This window comes from Schistocerca cancellata, chromosome 4 (genome assembly GCF_023864275.1).
Source record: "Schistocerca cancellata isolate TAMUIC-IGC-003103 chromosome 4, iqSchCanc2.1, whole genome shotgun sequence".
Lineage (NCBI taxonomy): Eukaryota > Metazoa > Arthropoda > Insecta > Orthoptera > Acrididae > Schistocerca > Schistocerca cancellata.
In genome coordinates, this window is record NC_064629.1 from 79401094 (window position 1) to 79422169 (window position 21076).

The 21076-nt window shown below is 41.5% G+C and overlaps 1 protein-coding gene across 2 annotated transcripts in view; it reads left to right on the top strand.

Moving 5' to 3' along the window:
- LOC126183640 (succinate-semialdehyde dehydrogenase, mitochondrial) overlaps positions 1–21076 on the top strand; it is a 213604-nt gene that overhangs the window by 49528 nt on the left and 143000 nt on the right. For both annotated transcript variants that reach the window (XM_049925779.1, XM_049925780.1), the window contains exons 2-3: positions 8178–8408; positions 14443–14613. In XM_049925779.1, coding sequence (XP_049781736.1) covers positions 8178–8408; positions 14443–14613 — 402 coding nt within the window. The remainder of the gene's footprint in view (positions 1–8177; positions 8409–14442; positions 14614–21076) is intronic.

A 21076-nucleotide genomic window follows, 5' to 3' on the forward strand; every position in this document is an offset into this window, starting at 1 on the left:
AGCCAGTGAAGTCCTCCCAGGCAGGGAAACCCAAGGAGCAGCGGGAGAAATCCATAAAGAAGACCCCTAAGACCAAGGAAATTGCGATGGCACCCACACAACTGCTATCTACAAGCTTTGCATCTGGGGATGGGGTGGAGGTTCTGGCATGTGCTGAGGACCTAGAGCTCACCAGACCCTCAGACACAATGGATATAGACTGCGCAGGCAGGAAACCTGGTTCCCGGCAATGTGGACCCGTGCCCTCCTCAGCTATAAGGGATAATACAAGAACCATAGCAACTATAATAGAGTGTAAGGTGGAGTTTGCGTCTATGTCCTGAACTCAGTATATAGTGAACCTGTGCCCCCTTCAAACCCGTCTTGAAGCTGTGGCCGTCAGAATAAGGATGACGCAGGAAATAACTGTCAGCAATGTATATCCTCCTCCAGTTGGTGCAATATCCCTGAATGTATTAGCTGCACTGATTGATCAACTCCCTAAACCTTTCCCACTTCTGGGAGATTTTAATGCCCATAATCCCTTGTGGGGTGGCACAGTTCTTACTGGCCGAGGCAGAGAAGTCGAAACTTTACTGACGCAATTCAACCTCTGCCTCTTAAATACTGGGGACGCCACACATTTCATGGTGACTCATGGTAGTTACTCGGCCATTGATTTATCAATTTGCAGCCCAGGACTTCTCCCATCTATCCACTGGACAGCACATGACGACGTGTGTGGTACTGACCACTTCCCCATCTTCCTGTCACTGCCCTGGCATCAGGCCCACGGACGCCCACCCATATGGGCTTTAATCAAGGCGGACTGGGAAACCTCCACCTCTGCTGTCACCGTTGATCTGCCCCTCATGGTAACATCGATGTGATGGTTGAGCAGGTGGCAACAACAATTGTTTCTGCAGCAGAAAACGCGATCCCTCGCTCTTTAGGGTGCCCCCCCCCCCCCCCCCCCCCTCCCCCCGGTGTAAGGCAGTCCCTTGGTGGTAACCGGAAGTCACTGAAGCAATGAAGGAGCTTCGGTGAGCTCTACAGCAGCATAAGCAGCACCCTTCCCTGGAGCACCTCGTAACCTTTAAGTGGCTCCATGACCTCATTCGCCAACTTATCAAACGACGGAAGCAGGAGTGTTGGGAGAGATACGTCTTGACCATTGGGTGCCGTACGTGGCCTTCCCAAGTCTGGGCAAAGATCAAACGTCTTTTCAGGTACCAAACCCCAGCAGTTTTTCCTAGTGTTAACATAAATGGTGTGTTATCTACCAATGCAAACGCTATTGCCGAGCACTTTGACTGAGACTCTGCATCAGAGAATTACCCCCAGCCTTTCCTACTCTGAAACGGCACCTGGAAGGGAAAGTTCTGTCATTCACTACACGCCATAGTGAATCCTATAACACTTCATTTACAGAGTAGGAGCTCATCAGTGCCCTTGCACATTGCCCCGACACAGCTCCTGGGCCTGATCGGATCCACAGGCAGATGATTAAACATCTCTCATCTGACTACAAGTGACATATCCTCGTCATCTTCAACCGGATGTGGTGCGATGAAATCTTTCCATCGCAATGGCAGGAGAGCACCACCATTCCGGTGCCCGAATCCAGTAAAAACCCACTTCATGTGGATAGCTATCAGCCCATCAGCCTTACTAACGTTCTTTGTAAGCTGCTGGAATGTATGGTACTCTGGTCGGCTTCCGCCAGTGTCGCTCTACCACTAATAATCCTGTGTCCCTCGAGTCTGCCATAGGAACAGCCTTTTCCAGATGCCAACGCCTGGTTGCTGTCTTTTAAGACTTCCGTAAAGTATACGACTCGACCTGACGACATCATAACTTTGCCACATTCTATGATTGGGAGCTCCGGGGCCTGCTCCCGAATTTTATCCAAAACTTCCTGTCGCTCTGTACTTTCCATGTCCAAGTTGGTGTCTCCCATAGTTCCATCCATATCCGGGATAATGGAGTCCCGCAGTGCTCTGTATTGAGTGTCCCTCTATTTTTAGTGGCCATTAACAGTCTGGCAGCAGCTGTCGGGCCCTTTGTCTCACCTTCCCTGTATTCAGACGACTTCTGCATTTCATACTGCTGTACTGGTGTTGCTGAGCGGTGCATACAGGGAGCCATCCTCAAGGTGCAGTCAAGGGCTCTAGCCCACGGCTTCCAGTTTTCAGCCGCAGAGTTACGTGTCGTGCACTTCTGTCCGTGTTGTACCATTCGTCCGGAACCAGAACTTTACCTTCATGACGATACACTCACTGTAGTGGAGACATATCGATTGTTAGGACTGGTAATTGATGCTCGATTCATGTGGCTTCGTCATCTTAGTCAGCTTAAGTGGAAGGGCTGGCTGCACCTCAATGCCCTCCGTTGCCTGATCAACACCAGGTGGGGTACAGATCCCTCTACGCTGCTGCGTCTCTACAGAGCCCTTGTCCAATCCCGAATTGACTATGGGAGTGTGGTTTATGGTTCAGCAGTGCCTTCAGCATTGCATTTACTTGCCCCTGAGATACACTACAAGGTTCGACTAGCGACAGGAACTTTTAGGATGTGTGAGGAAACCAGTGTACTGGTGGTGGCTGGGGTCCTTCCATTGCAGATCAGACATGCACAACTGCTTGCCGGTTACACTGCACACATCCATAGTCGTCCTGAGCATCCAAATTACCATCTCCTTTTCCCACCTGCTGCAGTCCATCTCCTGCATCGGCGGCCCAGATCAGGGCTAACGATTGCGGTTTGCGTGCGATCCCTTCTTTCCAAACTGGAGTCCTTCCCTTTACCACCTCTACCTGCGGTCCCTTCACATATGCCTCCATGGTGTATGCCTCGGCCGCAGCTTTGTCTTGTCCTTTTGCATGGCCCTAAGGACTCCGTTAACCCCACCGCTGTCACTTCCTCTTGATTCTTAGCATGTTCCGGGTTTCTGACGTGGATTACACCGATGGCTCGGTGGCTGATGGTCACATAGGCTTTGCATGTGTTCATGGAGGACATATTGAACAGCACTCCTTGCCAGATGGCTGCAGTGTTTTCACTGTAGAGCTGGCGGCCATATCTCGTGCTCTTGATCACATCCGCTTATGCCCTGGCACGTCATTTCTCCTGTGTACTGACTCCATGAGCAGCCTAAAAGTTATTGACCAGTGCCACCCTCGCCATCCTCTGGTAGTCCATCTATGCTCTGGGAAGGTCCATTTGTTCAGTGGTGTGTGGACCTCAGGACACATCGGAATCCGAGGCAATGAACTTGACGACAGGCTGGCCAAACAGGCAACACAGAATCTGCTTCTGGAGATGGGCATCTCCAAAGCTGACCTGCATTCTGTCTTACACCGAAGGGTTTTCAGGCTTTGGGAGACTGAATGGCATGACAGTACACACAACAAGCTGCATGTTATTAAGGAGATGTCGAATGTGTGGAAGGTTTCCATTCGGTCCTTTCGCATGGAATCAGTTGTCCTCTGACAGCTCCGCATTGGCCATACGTGGTAAGGCATGGTTACCTACTCCGTCGCGAGGACTCACTTTGTCGCTGTGGCTCCCAAATGACAGTCGTCCACCTCTTGCTGGACTGCCCAATTTTAGCTGCTCTTCAGTGGACTTTTAACTTTCCTAGCTCCATACTTTCGGTGTTGGGCGACAATGCCTCAGCAGCAGCTTTAATTTTAAGTTTTATCCGTGAGAGTTTGTTTTACACTTCTATGTAGGTTTTAGTGCATATCCTTTTTCCCTCTGTGTCCGCCACTGTAGTGCTTTTAGGGTGGAAGTTTTAATGTGTTGCAGAGTGGCTGGCTTCTCCTTTTTATTCTCGTGGTCGGCCAGCCGCTGTAATTTGCTTTCTTGTTTTACTCTCTTCTGTTTCTAGCATCTCTCTGTTGTTTTCTTGTCCTCTTTTGTTCCTTTTAGTTTTTGTTGCCTTCCCTACGTTCTTGTGGCTTTTCCTTTCTTTCCGTTTTGTGTTATACGTCTCGTCTGTTTTATTCTCACACTTGTGGAATTATTTTATTAGGAACAAGGGACCAATGACCTTGTAGTTTGGTCTCTTCCCCTCTCTTTTAAACCAACCAAACAATCATATTGTTCTCAGGTATATAGTTATGGATCCCAATACCATCTCAAAAAAAAAAGTTAATCATTAAAACTCCTCTCCTTTCTGAAAACAAGTCAAGAGCTGCAAACCCATGTCTTTCCAGGTATCACTCTTTGGCTCACTGATGAGATGTAAACCAACCTGGCTGACCCCTTGCTGTAGCGAATGTTTTCTCTGAGACTAGTGTAAGCACTCCAAACACTTACACCTGCCAGTAGTGAGAACACAAGAACATTGATTTCAGCTCCTGATGTGTAAAAATTATAATTTGTTATCCTCAGCTGTAGATAATGTTTGTGAGGTTCATTTTAGACCGTATCATGACTGCTGTGAAATTTTTGTTCCCATACAAATGTGTGGGTCCAGATGGTGTATCATCTGATTGTTATATTTTATATCTGGCCAGATTCAGTAAGTTTGTTATATTTTATATCTGGCCAGATTCAGTAAGTTTGTTATATTTTATATCTGGCTAGATTCAGTAAGTTTGACTGAGTGTGTAAATGCTCTTATTGCTGGAATGACCTAGTCTCTCTCTAGAGCCATATATTATTTTTTCCTTTGTTTTTGCTTCGTCTGTGAATATTTGCTTGATTGCTTTTGAAATTTATCATCATCATCGCTGTTCTGCCAAAAGGCAGGTTTTCACATGGTAGTTCTCCAGACTGTCTGGTCTTCTGCCATCCACTTGAGGTCTGCATAATTTCCTTTTCCCTTTATGTTGTCTGTCATCTTGTATCTCCTTCTTCCTCTCAGTCTTCTCCCACAAACCAATCCTTCCAAAGCATCCGCTAGCAAGCACTCCCTTCTCAATGAATGTCCCAAACAGTTCTTTTTCCTTTCTCTTACAACCTTCAGGAGATGTCTTCTCTCACCAATCCTTTCCAATACTCTTTCATTACTCACTCTTTCAAGCCAGCTTATTCTCTCCTTCTCCTCCACATCCACATCTCAAATGCTTCTAACCTTTTTTCATCCTGTCGTCTGAGCGTCCATGTTCCTGCCCCATATAGTGCCACACTCCAGACAAAACATTTGCGAAGCCATTTCCTTAGTCCTTTATCTAATTTGCTACATAAGAGTCTCCGTCACTGTGGCAATTAGTTTTCACCTCCTGCTGACATCTCAAGTCTTCAGTTATTGTGCTTCCAAGATATTTAAATTCACTTGCTTATCTAATGGTAGATTGTCCTATTTTAATATTGGACAGTCTGCGTCTTGTACTGATGACCATACTCTTTGTTTTTGCTGTGTTTATGTGCATTCCATATTCCTCACAAGCTTCGTTTAGATCTTGCAGCATGTTATTCACTGTCCGCTCACTTCCTGCCACTAATACCATGTCATCAGCAAATCTTATATTAAGCTTTTCGCAATAATCTCTTTAAGGTATACGTTAAACAACAGCGGGGAAAGGCAACAACTTTGTCTAACACCTTGTCCAATGCTGCTTCCTTCTGACATTTCATTGCCAGTCCTTATCCTTACTTTCTGATGTAAATATAGATTCTGTATCAGTCGTCTCTCTGTCCAATCTACTCCTTTCCTATTCAAAATATCCATCAGCTTGTTCAGCTGAACTCTGTCAAAAGCCTTTTCTAAATCTGTAAAAACAGCTAAGATTTCTCTACCTTTTTCCATATATTTTTCCCCTATAGTTCTTAACAGGCCAATAGCATCTCTTGTTCCTTTTCCTCTTCTAAATCTGAACTGCTCCTCTGCAATCCCTCTGTCCAGCTTGCCATATAACCTTCTATTCAACACATTCTGCAAGACTTTAGCTGCATGAGAAATTAGACTGATGGTCCGGTGCTCTTCACATTTTTTAGTGTTTCTCTTTTTCTCTATTGGTATCATAACTGTTGCAAGGAAGCCCTCAGGCCATTCCCCTTTGTCATATATCTCGTTACAGAAGTCGACTATTTCTTTTCTTGCCTTGTTTCCCAGACTCTTCAACAGTTCTGCTGGCAAATCACCAATTCCACCTGTCTTCCTATTCTTCATCCCTTCAGTGCCTCTTCTACTTCTGCTTCCAAGATGGTAAATACCTTACCATCTTCTGGCGCATATTTCTCCTCTTCAACCTTAATTTCGCTTTGCATTTCGTCCCACTTATACAGACATTCAATATATTCTTGCCGTCTGTTCAAAACCTCCTGTGGTTTTTCTGCTAAAGTACCATCCGCTCTTTCTATTTCCATGTTATTCCTCTTTCTTTTACATTCAAAAATTATCTCACTAGCCAGTCTATATATCATTTCATACTTTCCCTCTTTCTCCATTTTCTCTCTTTCGTCGCATTTCTGTTTCAGCCATTTTTCTCTTGCTTCTTCAGTTTCTCTTCTTAATTCATTATTCAGTTTCCTGTACCTCTTTTTGCCTTCTTCAGTTTCTACACTTATCCACTTTCTCTTCTCTTCCATCTTTTCCCACATGTTTTCTGTTATCCATTCTTTCCTGGTGCTTTGGTATACTCTCATTCCTAGTACTTCTTTGGCAGAGTCCATGAGTCCTTCCCCAATTTTTATCCATTTGTCATTAACACTTTCATTGACACTACGTATTTGCCATCTTTCCATAAATCTGTCCACCAAACCTGATGCCTTTCCTACCTCTTTGAGTTTTTCTATGTTTAGTCTTTCCTTTGCGTTGCCTCTCCAGACTTTTTTCAATTTCACTTGTATTTCTCCCATTACTAGGTTGTGGTCTGAATTTATATCCGCTCCTGGATAAGCTTTAGCATTCTTCTAACAGTCCCTAAAACTCTTTTGTATCAGGATGTAGTCCAACTGATATCTTTCCCTATTCAAATTTGATATCCATGTGTAACGTCTCCTTTTGTGGTGTTCAAATAATGTGTTACCCACTGCTAATGAATTTTCTTTACAGAAACTAATTAGTCATTCACCTCTCTCATTTCTTATTCCTAATCCAAATTTTCCTACTGCATCTTCATCTCTTCCTTCACCCACCACTGCATTCCAGTCCCCCATGATGATGATGCAGGCATTTCTATTTTCTTTCTCGATGAGTTCTTGTATTTTCTCATAATATTCTTCCACTTCCTCATCTATATACTGGCTGGTTAGCATATATACCTGTATTAATACCAACTCTTTTGAACTACCCTTCAGTCGTATCATCATCAGTCTTCCATTATCTTATATTTTTCAACTTTTGCCCTATCAATATTCCTACTCCGTTTTCACCACTCTTGATTTCTCCAGAGTAAAAGAGCTTATAATCTCCACTTTCTATCCCTCCATTCTCTCCCCATCTCATTTCACACAAACCGAGGGCATCTAATCTGTTCCTTTTCATCTCCCGTTTTGCGTTCTCTAGGTTTCCTGCTTGCAGTAGTGTCCTCACATTCCATGTTCCAATCCTTATCTTTCCTCCCTTCGCTGCCCCTTTCTTCCTTTCAGATACGTCTACTCTCAATGTGTTCCCCTCCTGGAGATCCAAATGAGGGGGAAGTTTTAACTCCGGAATCTTCCACATGGAGAGACATACCATGTACTGATTTGGAATGTAATGTGGTAGTTCCCCGTTGCTTTTGACATAGACAGTAGGATGCCCAGCCTAAAGTCAGCTGCTAACCATGAGTCAGATGCTGTCTGTTGCCACCCCTCTGGAGTTCAGTCGCTACTTGTACTCTCTTTTTGTACCCAAAGAGAGAAGGTGCCTCATCCGCCAGCTCCGCCGTACTGAAGTCAATCTTCTCCACCTTTGCTGCCGTTGAGGTCTTCACCGTATCCCTGGCAAGGGGCCCTCGCAAGGTACTATCACTCGTGCCAGGTGAACCAAGGCTTTTTTTTTTTTTTTTTTTTTTTTTTTTTTTTTTTTTTTTTTTTTTTTTTTTTTTTTTTTTTAACGAGGTGTTACTCCTACCCCTCCTCCTTTCTGAACCGGGCTTGGGACCGGCTATGGCGGAGAAATTTAACAATAGTTACTTAACTCTGATTCCATGCATGTACAAAAATTCTGGAGGATACTGTCTGAAAATATTAAATGTGTTCATAAGCACAGTAAAATGTGGAATGAATACAAGTAAATTGATATACATTTTTAATTGTTACAGGTTTTTATCTTCAAACAATTCATGGCAGCCAGATATTTGTCTTTAGTACAAGAGAAAGCTTTTGTAAATGGCGTGTGGACAGAAGCAAAATCTGGAACTACATTTGATGTAGTAAATCCGTACAATCAGTCGGTAGTGGCAAAGGTTCCTGACATGAGTACTGGTGATGCAGAAAAAGCAATTAACTCAGCCTACGAAGCATTTAGAACATGGCAGAATGTGTCAGCAAAGGTAACAACTAGTTTTTTTTTTCAGTTAGGTAGTGTCCCTTTGTATGTTAATTTGTTGGCAAAGCTTCTACAATTGTATTTAATTGTATGGGATATTTTAGAAAATGTTGTAAAAGTTAAAGAATTCAACACAGTGAAGAAAGAACTAGGAAACCACAAAAATGATGGCACATGTGAGAAATGGTGATAACTTCGTGCTTAAATTTCGAGAATGATATAACCAAATTACTACCACAAAATTAGTGTTTTGTAAAGCTGGTGTGAGTAGAAATTTCCAGGTGTTGTTACATCAGATCAAATGTGTTTTTGATGTGTTCATGTTGAATTATTTGCCAGATAATTTTGGTCTGCTTTGAACTTTACAACTTTACAACTGAGGAACACTGATAGCCAGTTGTTGGATGACAGTGAGTAGTGCTATACTGCTGAGAAGGGAATGGTGTAAACTGTACATAATTAGATTTTTCCTTGTTAGAATACAGAGCATTGAATATACCTAAATATGATGACAGCTTCAGTCTTCAGAAATTCCTCAAGTAACATTTATTTTCAAGTTCCATACTGACTAAGAAAAGTGAAGCAACCAAAGAAGAGCATCAACAAATAACAAATGGTAATCACATGTTCTTTAGCATGAGCAATTTATTTGTGCCATAGCTGAGCTCCCACAAGAATAAGATCCAGCTGTACATGACACTAGGATGGCCAATACTTTTATATGGTTGTGAAACCTGGGTGGCATCAGCAACTACTGAAGAAAGTATCTGTGCCTTCGAGAGGAAGGTGCTTCAAAAGATCTATGGACCTGTCTACAGTACAATGAAAGGTAAATGGGAATGAAGGAAGACGACCTGTAGCAGCTGTTTGGAAAACCATGCATTTGCCAAATATTAGTGCACAAGAGGCTACAGTGGTTTGGCCACATCCTGTGAGCTAATGACTCTTTACCATACTGAGTCCTCCATTCTCAGTCTGCTGGAAAATGCCCAAGGGGACGTCAAAGGACGCAAAAGAAGGATTGAGTATTATGTTAAATAAACTGTTTTACCACACCTGAGTGATTAAACAAAAAAAAGAGAGTATTTTGGACACTGAACCTCTTTAAACGCTTTAGTTGATAAGAAGTGAACACAGAACATTCACTCCAGTTTTATGAGAGAGAAAGAGCTATTTTATGATGTCTTTCAGGTTTTTGTAGCTGAACTACACAAGTAAGCAAAAATTGGTCACAGAACTGGATTCTGTTTTTATGTGCTCTTTCAAAAATATAATCTCTATCTGCTATTTGATGACTAAAATTTTGCCACCTGCCCTTCACCTACACTTGTCTTTAAAAATTTCACTATTTGTAAGTGGCGCAATCTGTCATTGGATACTAGTACCTTATTATATGTAGCTGGATCCTAGTTTGTAGGAAATAGTGTTACTTAGAGAGACATATTCCAAACTTTATAGCTTACTTAAACGCAGTTTTAATCAGGATCAGTCATCATTCCAGCCAGTATTCAGTCTGTGTCTGTGAATGTAGACTTCCATGGTGTATACTGCTGATGAAAAGCTGTCAGATTTCTGAATTAATATGGATATAATACTGAATTTCAACCCTGATTCCTGGATGAGAAACTGAGTCTTTCATCAATAGTCATTTTGTTTAAAATGGTTTCCCTCCCTCTTTATTTTCTTAAATAATAGTAATAGTAATGGTAATAACAATAATTATTATTATTATACTGGAACAGAACCATTATAACAGATAAAACACCACCACATAACAAACCTGACATCATACTCACTAATAAAAAGAAGAAATTAACACAACTAATCGAAATATCCATACCCAATACAACAAATATACAAAAGAAAACAGGAGAAAAAATTGAAAAATACATCCAACTGGCTGAGGAAGTCAAGGACATGTGGCATCAGGATAAAGTTGACATTATACCAATTATACTATCAACTACAGGAGTCATACCACACAATATCCACCAGTACGTCAATGCAATACAGCTACATTCAAACGTATATATACAACTACAGAAATCCGTAATTATTGATACATGTTCAATCACCCGAAAGTTCCTAAATGCAATATAACATATAGTGTACAGTTAAAAGGAAGTCACGCTTGATCAAGGTCCACGTCACTTTCCATTTTTGACCAGACATAACGTCTGAGAAAAGAAAGAAAGAATAATAATAATAAAACCCGTGTAGGCCCGGGAAAAGAATAGGCCTCCGGTATGTTCTGCCAGTTGTAAAAGGTGACGAAAAGAAAAAACCACTAATAGGGCTAACCCCCCTTTTAGTGTGATTAGTTGGTGCAGGACAGAACTAATCAAACCTTGGACAAGCGCTGTCATGGTCGGGGACGACGCTTGAACCCTATGCCCGTCCACAATGGTAACGACACTGCTAGTCACACGGAAAATGATTTAAATCCAAATAGAGGTGTTTTGCAGGATATGCTTCCTGCAACCACTTTAGAAGGAAAACAAAGACAGAGGATGAGATGGTCAGATGAAGTTAACCGACACCTCATGTTCTGTTATTAACAAGCAACAAACTTAGGAACCGACACAACTGGATACAGATCACAAGTATACACAACATTTATTATCAGATATCCAGAATTAAAATTTTTAACAGAACAATGACTAGCTGATCAGATCCGTGTAATAATCAAAAATAACAGGATACCCCAGTCAGAATTAGAAAACATCAAACAAAAAGTACAACAAATACTGGCACAAAATTATGTGCAGTCAGAAGAAGAAGAAAACACAGTAATGGACTCAAACATCCCAGAGCAAACAAACAAAGAACCACACGCATCAATTAAACAATCAGAGGAAAACGAAATCTTAAGACAGCCACCAGAACAAGCACAAATAGAACACAAAGTGACACACGTTAGATATAGAAGAAAAATTTCAACTGACATATATAGAATACAAAGACACAAATACAGACATTAGACCATTCTTGCGTAGGCCACCAAATAACCCACAAGGCAAAATGACAATAACAACTATCAACACAATCATACACAACAAAATAAATGAAAATACAACTATGGAAGAGTTGAAACTACTGGTTTATATAGGAGCACTCACTACACGAAATATACACACTAGGCAGAGATCAGAACCAACCAACACACAGAAGAAACCCACAAAACCAGCATGGCAACACAGGCTACAGACCAGAATAGAAAAACTGAGAAAAGACATCGGACAGCTAACACAATTTATAAGAAATGAAATGTCAGACAAAAAACGAAAAAGGTTAAGTAAAATCTCACAACAAGAAGCGATAGAGCAATTAGATGAAAAGAAGCAGAAATTACAGGCATTGGCCAAATGACTTAGAAGATACAAAAAAAAGTGAAAATAGAAGGAAACAAAACCAAACATTCAACACAAACCAAAAGAAATTTTACCAGACAATAGATAACACACACATTAAAATAGACAATCCACCAAACATAACAGACATGGAACACTTCTGGAGCAACATATGGTCAAACCCGGTACAGCATAACAGGCATGCACGGTGGATACAAGCAGTAACACACACATACAAGATGATACCACAAATGCCTGAAGTGATAATTTTGCAGCATGAAGTCACTCAAGCAATTAATTCTACTCACAATTGGAAAGACCCTGGAAAAGATAAAATAGCAAATTTCTGGCTAAAGTAGTTCACCTCAACACATTCACATTTAACTAAATTATTTAACAGTTACATTGCAGACCCATACACATTCCCTGATACACTTACACATGGAATAACTTATCTGAAACCTAAAGATCAAGCAGACACAGCAAACCGAGCTAAATATCGCCCCATAACATGCCTACCAGCAATATACAAAATATTAACTTCAGTCATTACACAGAAATTAATGACACATACAACACAGAACAAAATTATAAATGAAGAACAAAAAGGCTGTTGCAAAGGAGCACGAGGATGTAAAGAGCAACTGATAATAGATGCAGAGGTGACATATCAAGCTAAAACTAAACAAAGGTCGCTACGCTATGCATACATTGATTACCAAAAAGCTTTTGATAGTGTACCCCACTCACGGTTATTACAAATGTTGGAAATATACAAAGTAGATCCTAAATTGATACAGTTCCTAAACATAGTAATGAAAAATTGGAAAACCACACTTAATATCCAAACAAATTCAAATAATATCACATCACAGCCAATACAGATTAAGCGTGGAATATACCAAGGAGACTCATTAAGTCCTTCCTGGTTCTGCCTTGCTCTGAACCCACTATCCAACATGCTAAATAATACAAATTATGGATACAATATTACTGGAACATACCAACACAAAATCACACATTTGCTATACATGGATGATCTAAAACTACTGGCAGCAACAATTCAACAACTCAACCAATTACTAAAGATAACAGAAGTATTCAGCATTGATATAAACATGGCTTTTGGTACAGACAAATGTAAGAAAAATAGCGTAGTCAAGGGAAAACACACTAAACAAGATGATTACATATTGGATAACCACAGCGATGGCATAGAAGCGATGGAAGAAACAGATGCCTATAAATATCTAGGATACAGACAAAAAATAGGAATAGATAATACAAAGATCAAAGAAGAACTAAAAGAAAAATATAGACAAAGACTAACAAAAATATTGAAAACAGAATTGACAGCAAGAAACAAGACAAAAGCTATAAATACTTACGCTATACCAATATTGACCTACTCATTTGGAGTAGTGAAATGGAGTAACACAGACCTAGAAGCACTCAATACACTTACACAATAACAATGCCACAAATATAGATTACATCGCATACATTCAGCAACAGAAAGATTCACATTAAGCAGAAAGGAAGGAGGAAGGGGATTTATCTACAGAAAAAACCTACATTATGGACAGGTAGACAATTTAAGAAAATTCTTTATAGAACAATCAGAAACTAGCAATATACACAAAGCAATCACACATATGAATACATCGGCTATACCATTGCAATTTCATAACCACTTCTACAACCATTTAGATCACATAACATCAACAGATACGAAGAAAGTAAATTGGAAGAAGAAAACATTACATGGCAAGCACCCGTATCATCAACACAGCCACACATTGATAAAGACGCATTCAACACATGGCTAAGAAAAGGCAATATATACAGTGAGATGGAAGCATTCATGATTGCAATAAAGGATCAAACAATAAACACCAGATATTACAGCAAGCATATTATTAAAGATCCCAATACCACAACAGATAAATGCAGACTTTGCAAACAAGAAGTAGAAACAGTAGATCACATCACAAACAGATGTACAATACTAGCAAATACAGAATACATCAGAAGACAGGACAATGAAGCAAAACTAATACATCAACAACTTGCCATACAACATAAACTAATAAAAGCACACGTTCCCACATACAAGTGTGCACCACAAAATATACTGGAGAATGATGAATACAAATTATACTGGAACAGAACCATTATAACAGATAAAACACCACCACATAACAAACCTTACATCATACTCACCAATAAAAAGGAAGAAATTAACACAACTAATCGAAACATCCATACCCAATACAAGAAATATACAGAAGATAACAGGAGAAAAAATTGAAAAATACATCCAACTGAATGAGGAAGTAAAGGACATGTGGCATCAGGATAAAGTTGACATTATACCAATTATACTATCAACTACAGGTGTCATACCACACAATATCCACCAGTACATCAACGCAATACAGCTACATCCAAACGTATATATACAACTACAGAAATCTGTAATTATTGATACATGTTCAATTACCCGAAAGTTCCTAACTGCAATGTAACATACACTGTACAGTTAAAAGGAAGTCACGCTTGATCAAGGTCCATGTCACTTTCCATTTTTAACCAGACATAACGTCTGAGAAAGGAAAGAAATAATAATAATAATAATAATAATAATAATAATAATCTGGTGTTATAAAAAGTGTTTTCTGTCTTTAGGAAAGGTCTTCCCTCCTTCGAAAATGGTACCAAGTTGTTGATAACAATAAAGAAGAACTAGCCAAGATTATTACAGCAGAGTCAGGAAAGCCATTGAAAGAAGCTCTAAATGAAGTGTTATATGGTAATTCATTTATTGAATGGTTTTCTGAAGAAGCAAGACGCATACATGTAAGTCTGCGATAATTTCCAATTGTAATCTTTAATTTTCAATTCTGCATCACATCTTTGTTACGTCAACAAGATACAGCTGCAAATAAAAAAAGAAGGAAAAACCAAAGCAGTCAGCTTATTAAGCCACTTGACATGATATGCATTGCATATTCAGAATTTGTTAGACAGGTTATGTATACAAAATGGGTTTAAATCAAAATAGACCATTAATGTTTAGGAAAAAATTTCTTGCATTGAGTTTCAGTACAGTCCCTCAACTGCTTCAAACAGCACTGGACCCTTCATCTCAGTGTAGTAGAATGTGTTCAAATGGTAGAGCCGGCTGCTTGTCTGACAGTTTGTGTTTTATCATAATAACAAAGGAAAAAATGAGTCTAGAGTAAGAAAGATGTGAGTAGTCTCACTGCTGGGTTGTAGTCTCCACAATCGCACGCATGCGGGTGTGCGCTTTAGGCAGGGATGGCTGACCAGATTGTTTGTGCACTTAATGCATGCAATACTACTGTCTGGTGGGTAGCCTTGTGACAGTACAAACCCCCGTTACTAGATGAATATTTCTAGTATGCAAGGATTGCTTTGTGGAGAGCGAGCACACTACATGGTGCGCGATTCGTGGAAGCGTGTGGCGTGCCCGCGCGAGATTTGCAATGGTTGGTGGGATGGTCTCCACCGGGCGGCCACATGGCCTGTAGCTTGGGGCATTGTTTTTTTTTTTTTTTTTTTTGCGCATTACGCAAAAACTATGTAACTTACGATGAAGAGCGATGCAGCAGTGGATTGTGGTCAGCAATATGCACCTTCTGAAAGATTGATCTTTATTTCAAGTCACGAGACGCAAAAGTTATAGTAACCTCAAAATTGGTTAATATCACGAATACTGAAAGATTAATAAAAATGGTAAATAACAACTTACAGGGATGAGCGAGTACTCATTAAAAATGTTTCATCATAGCAGATCGAGTGCCGTAGTCATATGTTAAGATTCATAAATAATTAAGCCCGTAAAGGGCAATAAACAAAGTTTGAGGGAAAATTGTTTATAAAAGTCAATAGAAAATTCATGAGGTAAAGAACGGCACTATATAATATTTTGGGTGGCATCACCCGTATTTTAAACTAGTTAAGTTATACTATACACTTAACTTGCAATAGGTTTCATTGTTTGCAAATTATTATTAACATTTATCACCCATAATTAATTAATTATGAAGATTTTGAGCAGTGCAGTGTGTAGATCACTATAGATTACATCTAAAAACAGTGCTATATGCAGTTCTGTGTTAAAACTTTGCAGCACAGATGTCAACAAACAAATTTGCGCTAAGTGGTGAAATTTTGCAAAAACTAACCTTGATTTACGGGCGACACAATAATCCTAGAAATTAATGTAACATAGTAAATAAGATGAACCTTTTAGCGCGGTTCTGATGGTGTACTTATTTCTGTCGAGGGATTTATGTATATTAATTTGTAACCTTAACTGGTGAGATTGGTACTTAAATAACCAGGGGGGTGGACATCTGAGCCTATATAACTGAGCGACCACCTTGGCCAGGGGTCAGCCACTCCACTGCTTGACTCACTGTGGCTCACTTCATTACTGTCGTTCGCGCATGCCAATGCCACTAGCCCAATGCCATGCCGGGATGTAGGAATGGAGGAAGAGGCAAGATTGCTGCTGCTGTTGAGCTCCTGCTAAACGTAGTCGGGAGCAACGGTTGCGGCAACAAGAAGAAGCAGAAGCCTGTGGCACAATTACAGTGCAATAAGTGTCAAAACTTGGGACACACAGCCAGGGAATGCGACGGTGCGGTTGCGTGTGTTAAGTGTGGGAAACCGCACGACACACGAAACTGCAACAAACCGAGAAGTACCGCAGAAACGTGCGTAAATTGCGGCGGCTCGCACGCCGCAAATTCGCACAGCTGCGGCTATTTGAAGACGTGGAAGCAGCGGAAAGGGGCCACCACACACGAAGAGGTGGCCCCGCAAGAAGAAAAGGTGGACACCCCGCCCTCCTACTCAAGTAGGGGAAGTGGGCTACGCCACAAAGACGTCAAGGTCGCTTTCCGCCAAGCACTGCAGGAAGCAAACGAGAATGCAATCACCACGCTCAAATCCGCCACGGCGGAGGAGAGGGCGGCCCTGAGAGCGGAACTAGACGAGACGTGGCGGGAGATGACACAACTGAGGTCGCCCTTTACCTCACGTGTTGCACGACACCGGATGTGACACTGACTCCCACCAGTATGGGGGTAGACGAGGCAACACAAATGACTGCCTCCCTGGCCGACGCGGCAACGCAGGTTGCTAGGGAGGTGGTCATGGAGTCGGGGGACAACCGCTGACAACAAGGACACGGTCCCCTTGGAAGCAGCCGTCTCTCCTGTCTCTGCAGAAATGCGGACGACAGAGGAGATGCCCATGGAAACAGAGTGAGATCTACATCTACATCTACATCCATACTCCGCAAGCCACCTGACGGTGTGTGGCGGAGGGTACTTTGAGTACCTCTATCTGTTCTCCCTTCTATTTCAGTCTCGTATTGTTCGTGGAAAGAAGGATTGTCGGTATGCCTCTGTGTGAGCTCTAATCTCTCTGATTTTATCCTCATGGTCTCTTTGCGAGATATACATAGGAGGGAGCAATATACTGCTTGACTCTTCGGTGAAGGTATGTTCTCGAAACTTTGACAAAAGCCCGTACCGAGCTACTGAGCGTCTCTCCTGCAGAGTCTTCCACTGGAGTTTATCTATAACCTCCATAACGCTTTCACGATTACTAAATGATCCTGTAACGAAGCGCGCTGCTCTCCGTTGGATCTTCTCTATATCTTCTATCAACCCTATCTGGTACGGATCACACACTGCTGAGCAGTATTCAAGCAGTGGGCGAACAAGCGTACTGTAACCTACTTCCTTTGTTTTCGGATTGCATTTCCTTAGGATTCTTCCAATGAATCTCAGTCTGGCATCTGCTTTACCGACGATCAACTGTATATGATCATTCCATTTTAAATCACTCCTAATGCGTACTCCCAGATAATTTATGGCATTAACTGCTTCCAGTTGCTGACCTGCTATTTTGTAGCTAAATGATAAAGGATCTATTTTTCTGTGTATTCGCAGCACATTACACTTGTCTACATTGTGATTCAGTTGCCATTTCCTGCACCATGTGTCAATTCGCTGCAGATCCTCCTGCATTTCAGTACAATTTTCCATTGTTACAACCTCTCGATACACCACAGCATCATCTGCAAAAAGCCTCAGTGAACTTCCGATGTCATCCACCAGGTCATTTATGTATATTGTGAATAGCAACGGTCCTATGACACTCCCCTGCGGCACACCTGAAATCACTCTTACTTCGGAAGACTTCTCTCCATTGGAATGACGTGCTGCATCCTGTTATCTAGGAACTCCTCAATCCAATCTCACAATTGGTCTGATAGTCCATATGCTCTTACTTTGTTCATTAAACGACTGTAGGGAAATGTATCGAACGCCTTGCAGAAGTCAAGAAACACGGCATCTACCTGTGAACCCGTGTCTATGGCCCTCTGAGTCTTGTGTATGAATAGCGCGAGCTGGGTTTTACATGACCGTCTTTTTCGAAACCCATGCTGATTCCTACAGAGTAGATTTCTAGTCTCCAGAAAAGTCATTATACTCAAACATAATACGTGTTACAAAATTCTACAACTGATCGATGTTAGAGATATAGGTCTATAGTTCTGCACATCTGTTCGACGTCCCTTCTTGAAAACTGGGATGACCTGTGCCCTTTTCCAATCCTTTGGAACGCTACGCTCTTCTAGAGACCTACGGTACACCACTGCAAGAAGGGGGGCAAGTTCCTTCGCGTACTCTGTGTAAAATTGAACTGGTATCCCATCAGGTCCAGAGGCCTTTCCTCTTTTGAGCGATTTTAATTGTTTCTCTATCCCTCTGTCGTCTATTTCGATATCTACCATTTTGTCATCTGTGCGACAATCTAGAGAAGGAACTGCAGTGCAATCTTCCTCTGTGAAACAACTTTGGAAAAAGACATTTAGTATTTCGGCCTTTAGTCTGTCATCCTCTGTTTCAGTACTATTTTGGTCACAGAGTGTCTGGACATTTTGTTTCGATCCACCTACTGCTTTGACATAAGACCAAAATTTCTTAGGATTTTCTGCCAAGTCAGTACATAGAACTTTACTTTCGAATTCATTGAACGCCTCTCGCATAGCCATCCTCACACTACATTTCGCTTCGCGTAATTTTTGTTTGTCTGCAAGGCTTTGGCTATGTTTATGTTTGCTGTGAAGTTCCCTTTGCTTCCGCAGCAGTTTTCTAACTCGGTTGTTGTACCACGGTGACTCTTTTCCATCTCTTACGATCTTGCTTGGCACATACTCATCTAACGCATTATGTACTACGGTTTTGAACTTTGTCCACTGATCCTCAACACTAGCTGTACTTGAGACAAAACTTTTGTGTTGAGCCAACAGGTACTCTGAAATCTGCTTTTTGTCACTTTTTCTAAACAGAAAAATCTTCCTACCCTTTTTAATATTCCTGTTTACGGCTGAAATCATCGATGCCGTAACCGCTTTATGATCGCTGATTCCCTGTTCTGCGTTAACTTTTTCAAATAGTTCGGGTCTGTTTGTCACCAGAAGGTCTAATATGTTATCGCCACGAGTCGGTTCTCAGTTTAATTGCTCAAGGTAGTTTTCAGATAAAGCACTTAAAAAAAATTCACTGGATTCTTTGTCCCTGCCACCCGTTATGAACGTCTGAGTCTCCCAGTCTATATCCGGTAAATTAAAATCTCCACCCAGAACTATAACATGGTGGGGAAATCTACTCGAAATATTTTCCAAATTATCCTTCAGGTGCTCAGCCACAACAGCTGCTGAGCCAGGGGGCCTATAGACACATCCAATTACCATGTCTGAGCCTGTTTTAACAGTGACCTTCACCCAAATCATTTCACATTTCGGATCTCCGTCAATTTCCTTCGATACTATTGCACTTCTTATCGCTATAAACACGCCTCCCCCTTCACTGTCCAGCCTGTCTCTGCGGTATACATTCCAATCTGAGTTTAGGATTTCATTACTGCTTACATCTGGTTTCAGCCAAGATGAAGAAGAAGAAGAAGCCGCCGCCGGAGGCATCTGGCAGATAATTCTTTCTTTTACAGATAACCAGAGGCCAATTCAAAACCTAAAGAAAAACATCCCTAACAGCGAGGAATTGAGAAGGAATAGCTTAGTCACGCTTAAACTCCTACACCTCGGGCCAAGGCAGGCCCGTCAATATAGCGACAGCGGCCAGTGGTCAGTTGCTGGTCACTCGTTTTGGAGGGTGGGTGGCGAGTGAGCCCCACTCGAGGGTGGCCCATGTGGTTGTTTGAGAATTCTTTTTCGCGCCGATTTATTTTGACAAGGAGTATTGTTTAATAGTGCAAGTGTGCAAGCATATAATTAGTGAAATGGAAGTGCTACGATTATTTGTGTGAGTGCGAATTACGAGGTATACACCGTCGTACGTGAACATGTGGTGATCTATGAATTCACGCAAAAACTGTTAGTACAAAGAGGACAGTGGGACTTGTGGTTCTATTTGAATTGATAGAGTAATTTTCGTTTATAGAAGCCTACATTATTGCTATTGGGAACTCGGAGTCAAATTATTGTTAAAGTAAAACTGTAAACCGTCTCACCAGTGCTAATTTCATTGTGTGAAAGAAAAAGACAGTGCCAATAAATAGCGATTGAACTGTGTCGTGAAAAACTGATTTTGCTATAATATCGCCTAATTTTCATTCCCTAGCATAAACTGTACTCGTGAATATTAATTCAAAAACTATAACTAAGCGCGGGTGCAGAACAATGTACTAATGCACCAAGTGTGGAAATCATTCTCTGAGACTTTCGTGAGAGCCAAAATTTGCAATAACATTTTTTAACCAACATTTGTATATGCACATTCTGGTGAATGCTTCAACCACACTTCTTTATTTACCACCGCGTCGCAATTGGGGCTCGTCGAGGATACTAGTGTGCTAGGCAACTAGGCCTGAAGGCTAGGGGAACTAGGCGAAGCATGAACATTCCGCGAAACGTGTGTTTCGGTTAATCGCGTGAGTGCCTACTGTTGCCGTTCAACAATGCCATGCAGCGCGGATCGAGCTGAGTACCAGCAGACCTGGAGCCAGCGCCAGCAGAGTGAGGGTGCGGCCGATTCTCAACCGGGCGATGGGCTGTCTAGCGGACTTGCAACATGCGGCCATGACTATGCTCCGCAATGCAGCCTCTTCAGCAACGCTGAGACCGATGCAGCCTCTCCAGAAAGATAAGCGATCACAGCGGGCGCAATTTTTTTTGTTTTCAATTCTTGTGCTAGCCAGGACAATTGAGCACGAAATTAAAAAATTGCTTAATGATTGTGGGTCATCAGGGAGTGGT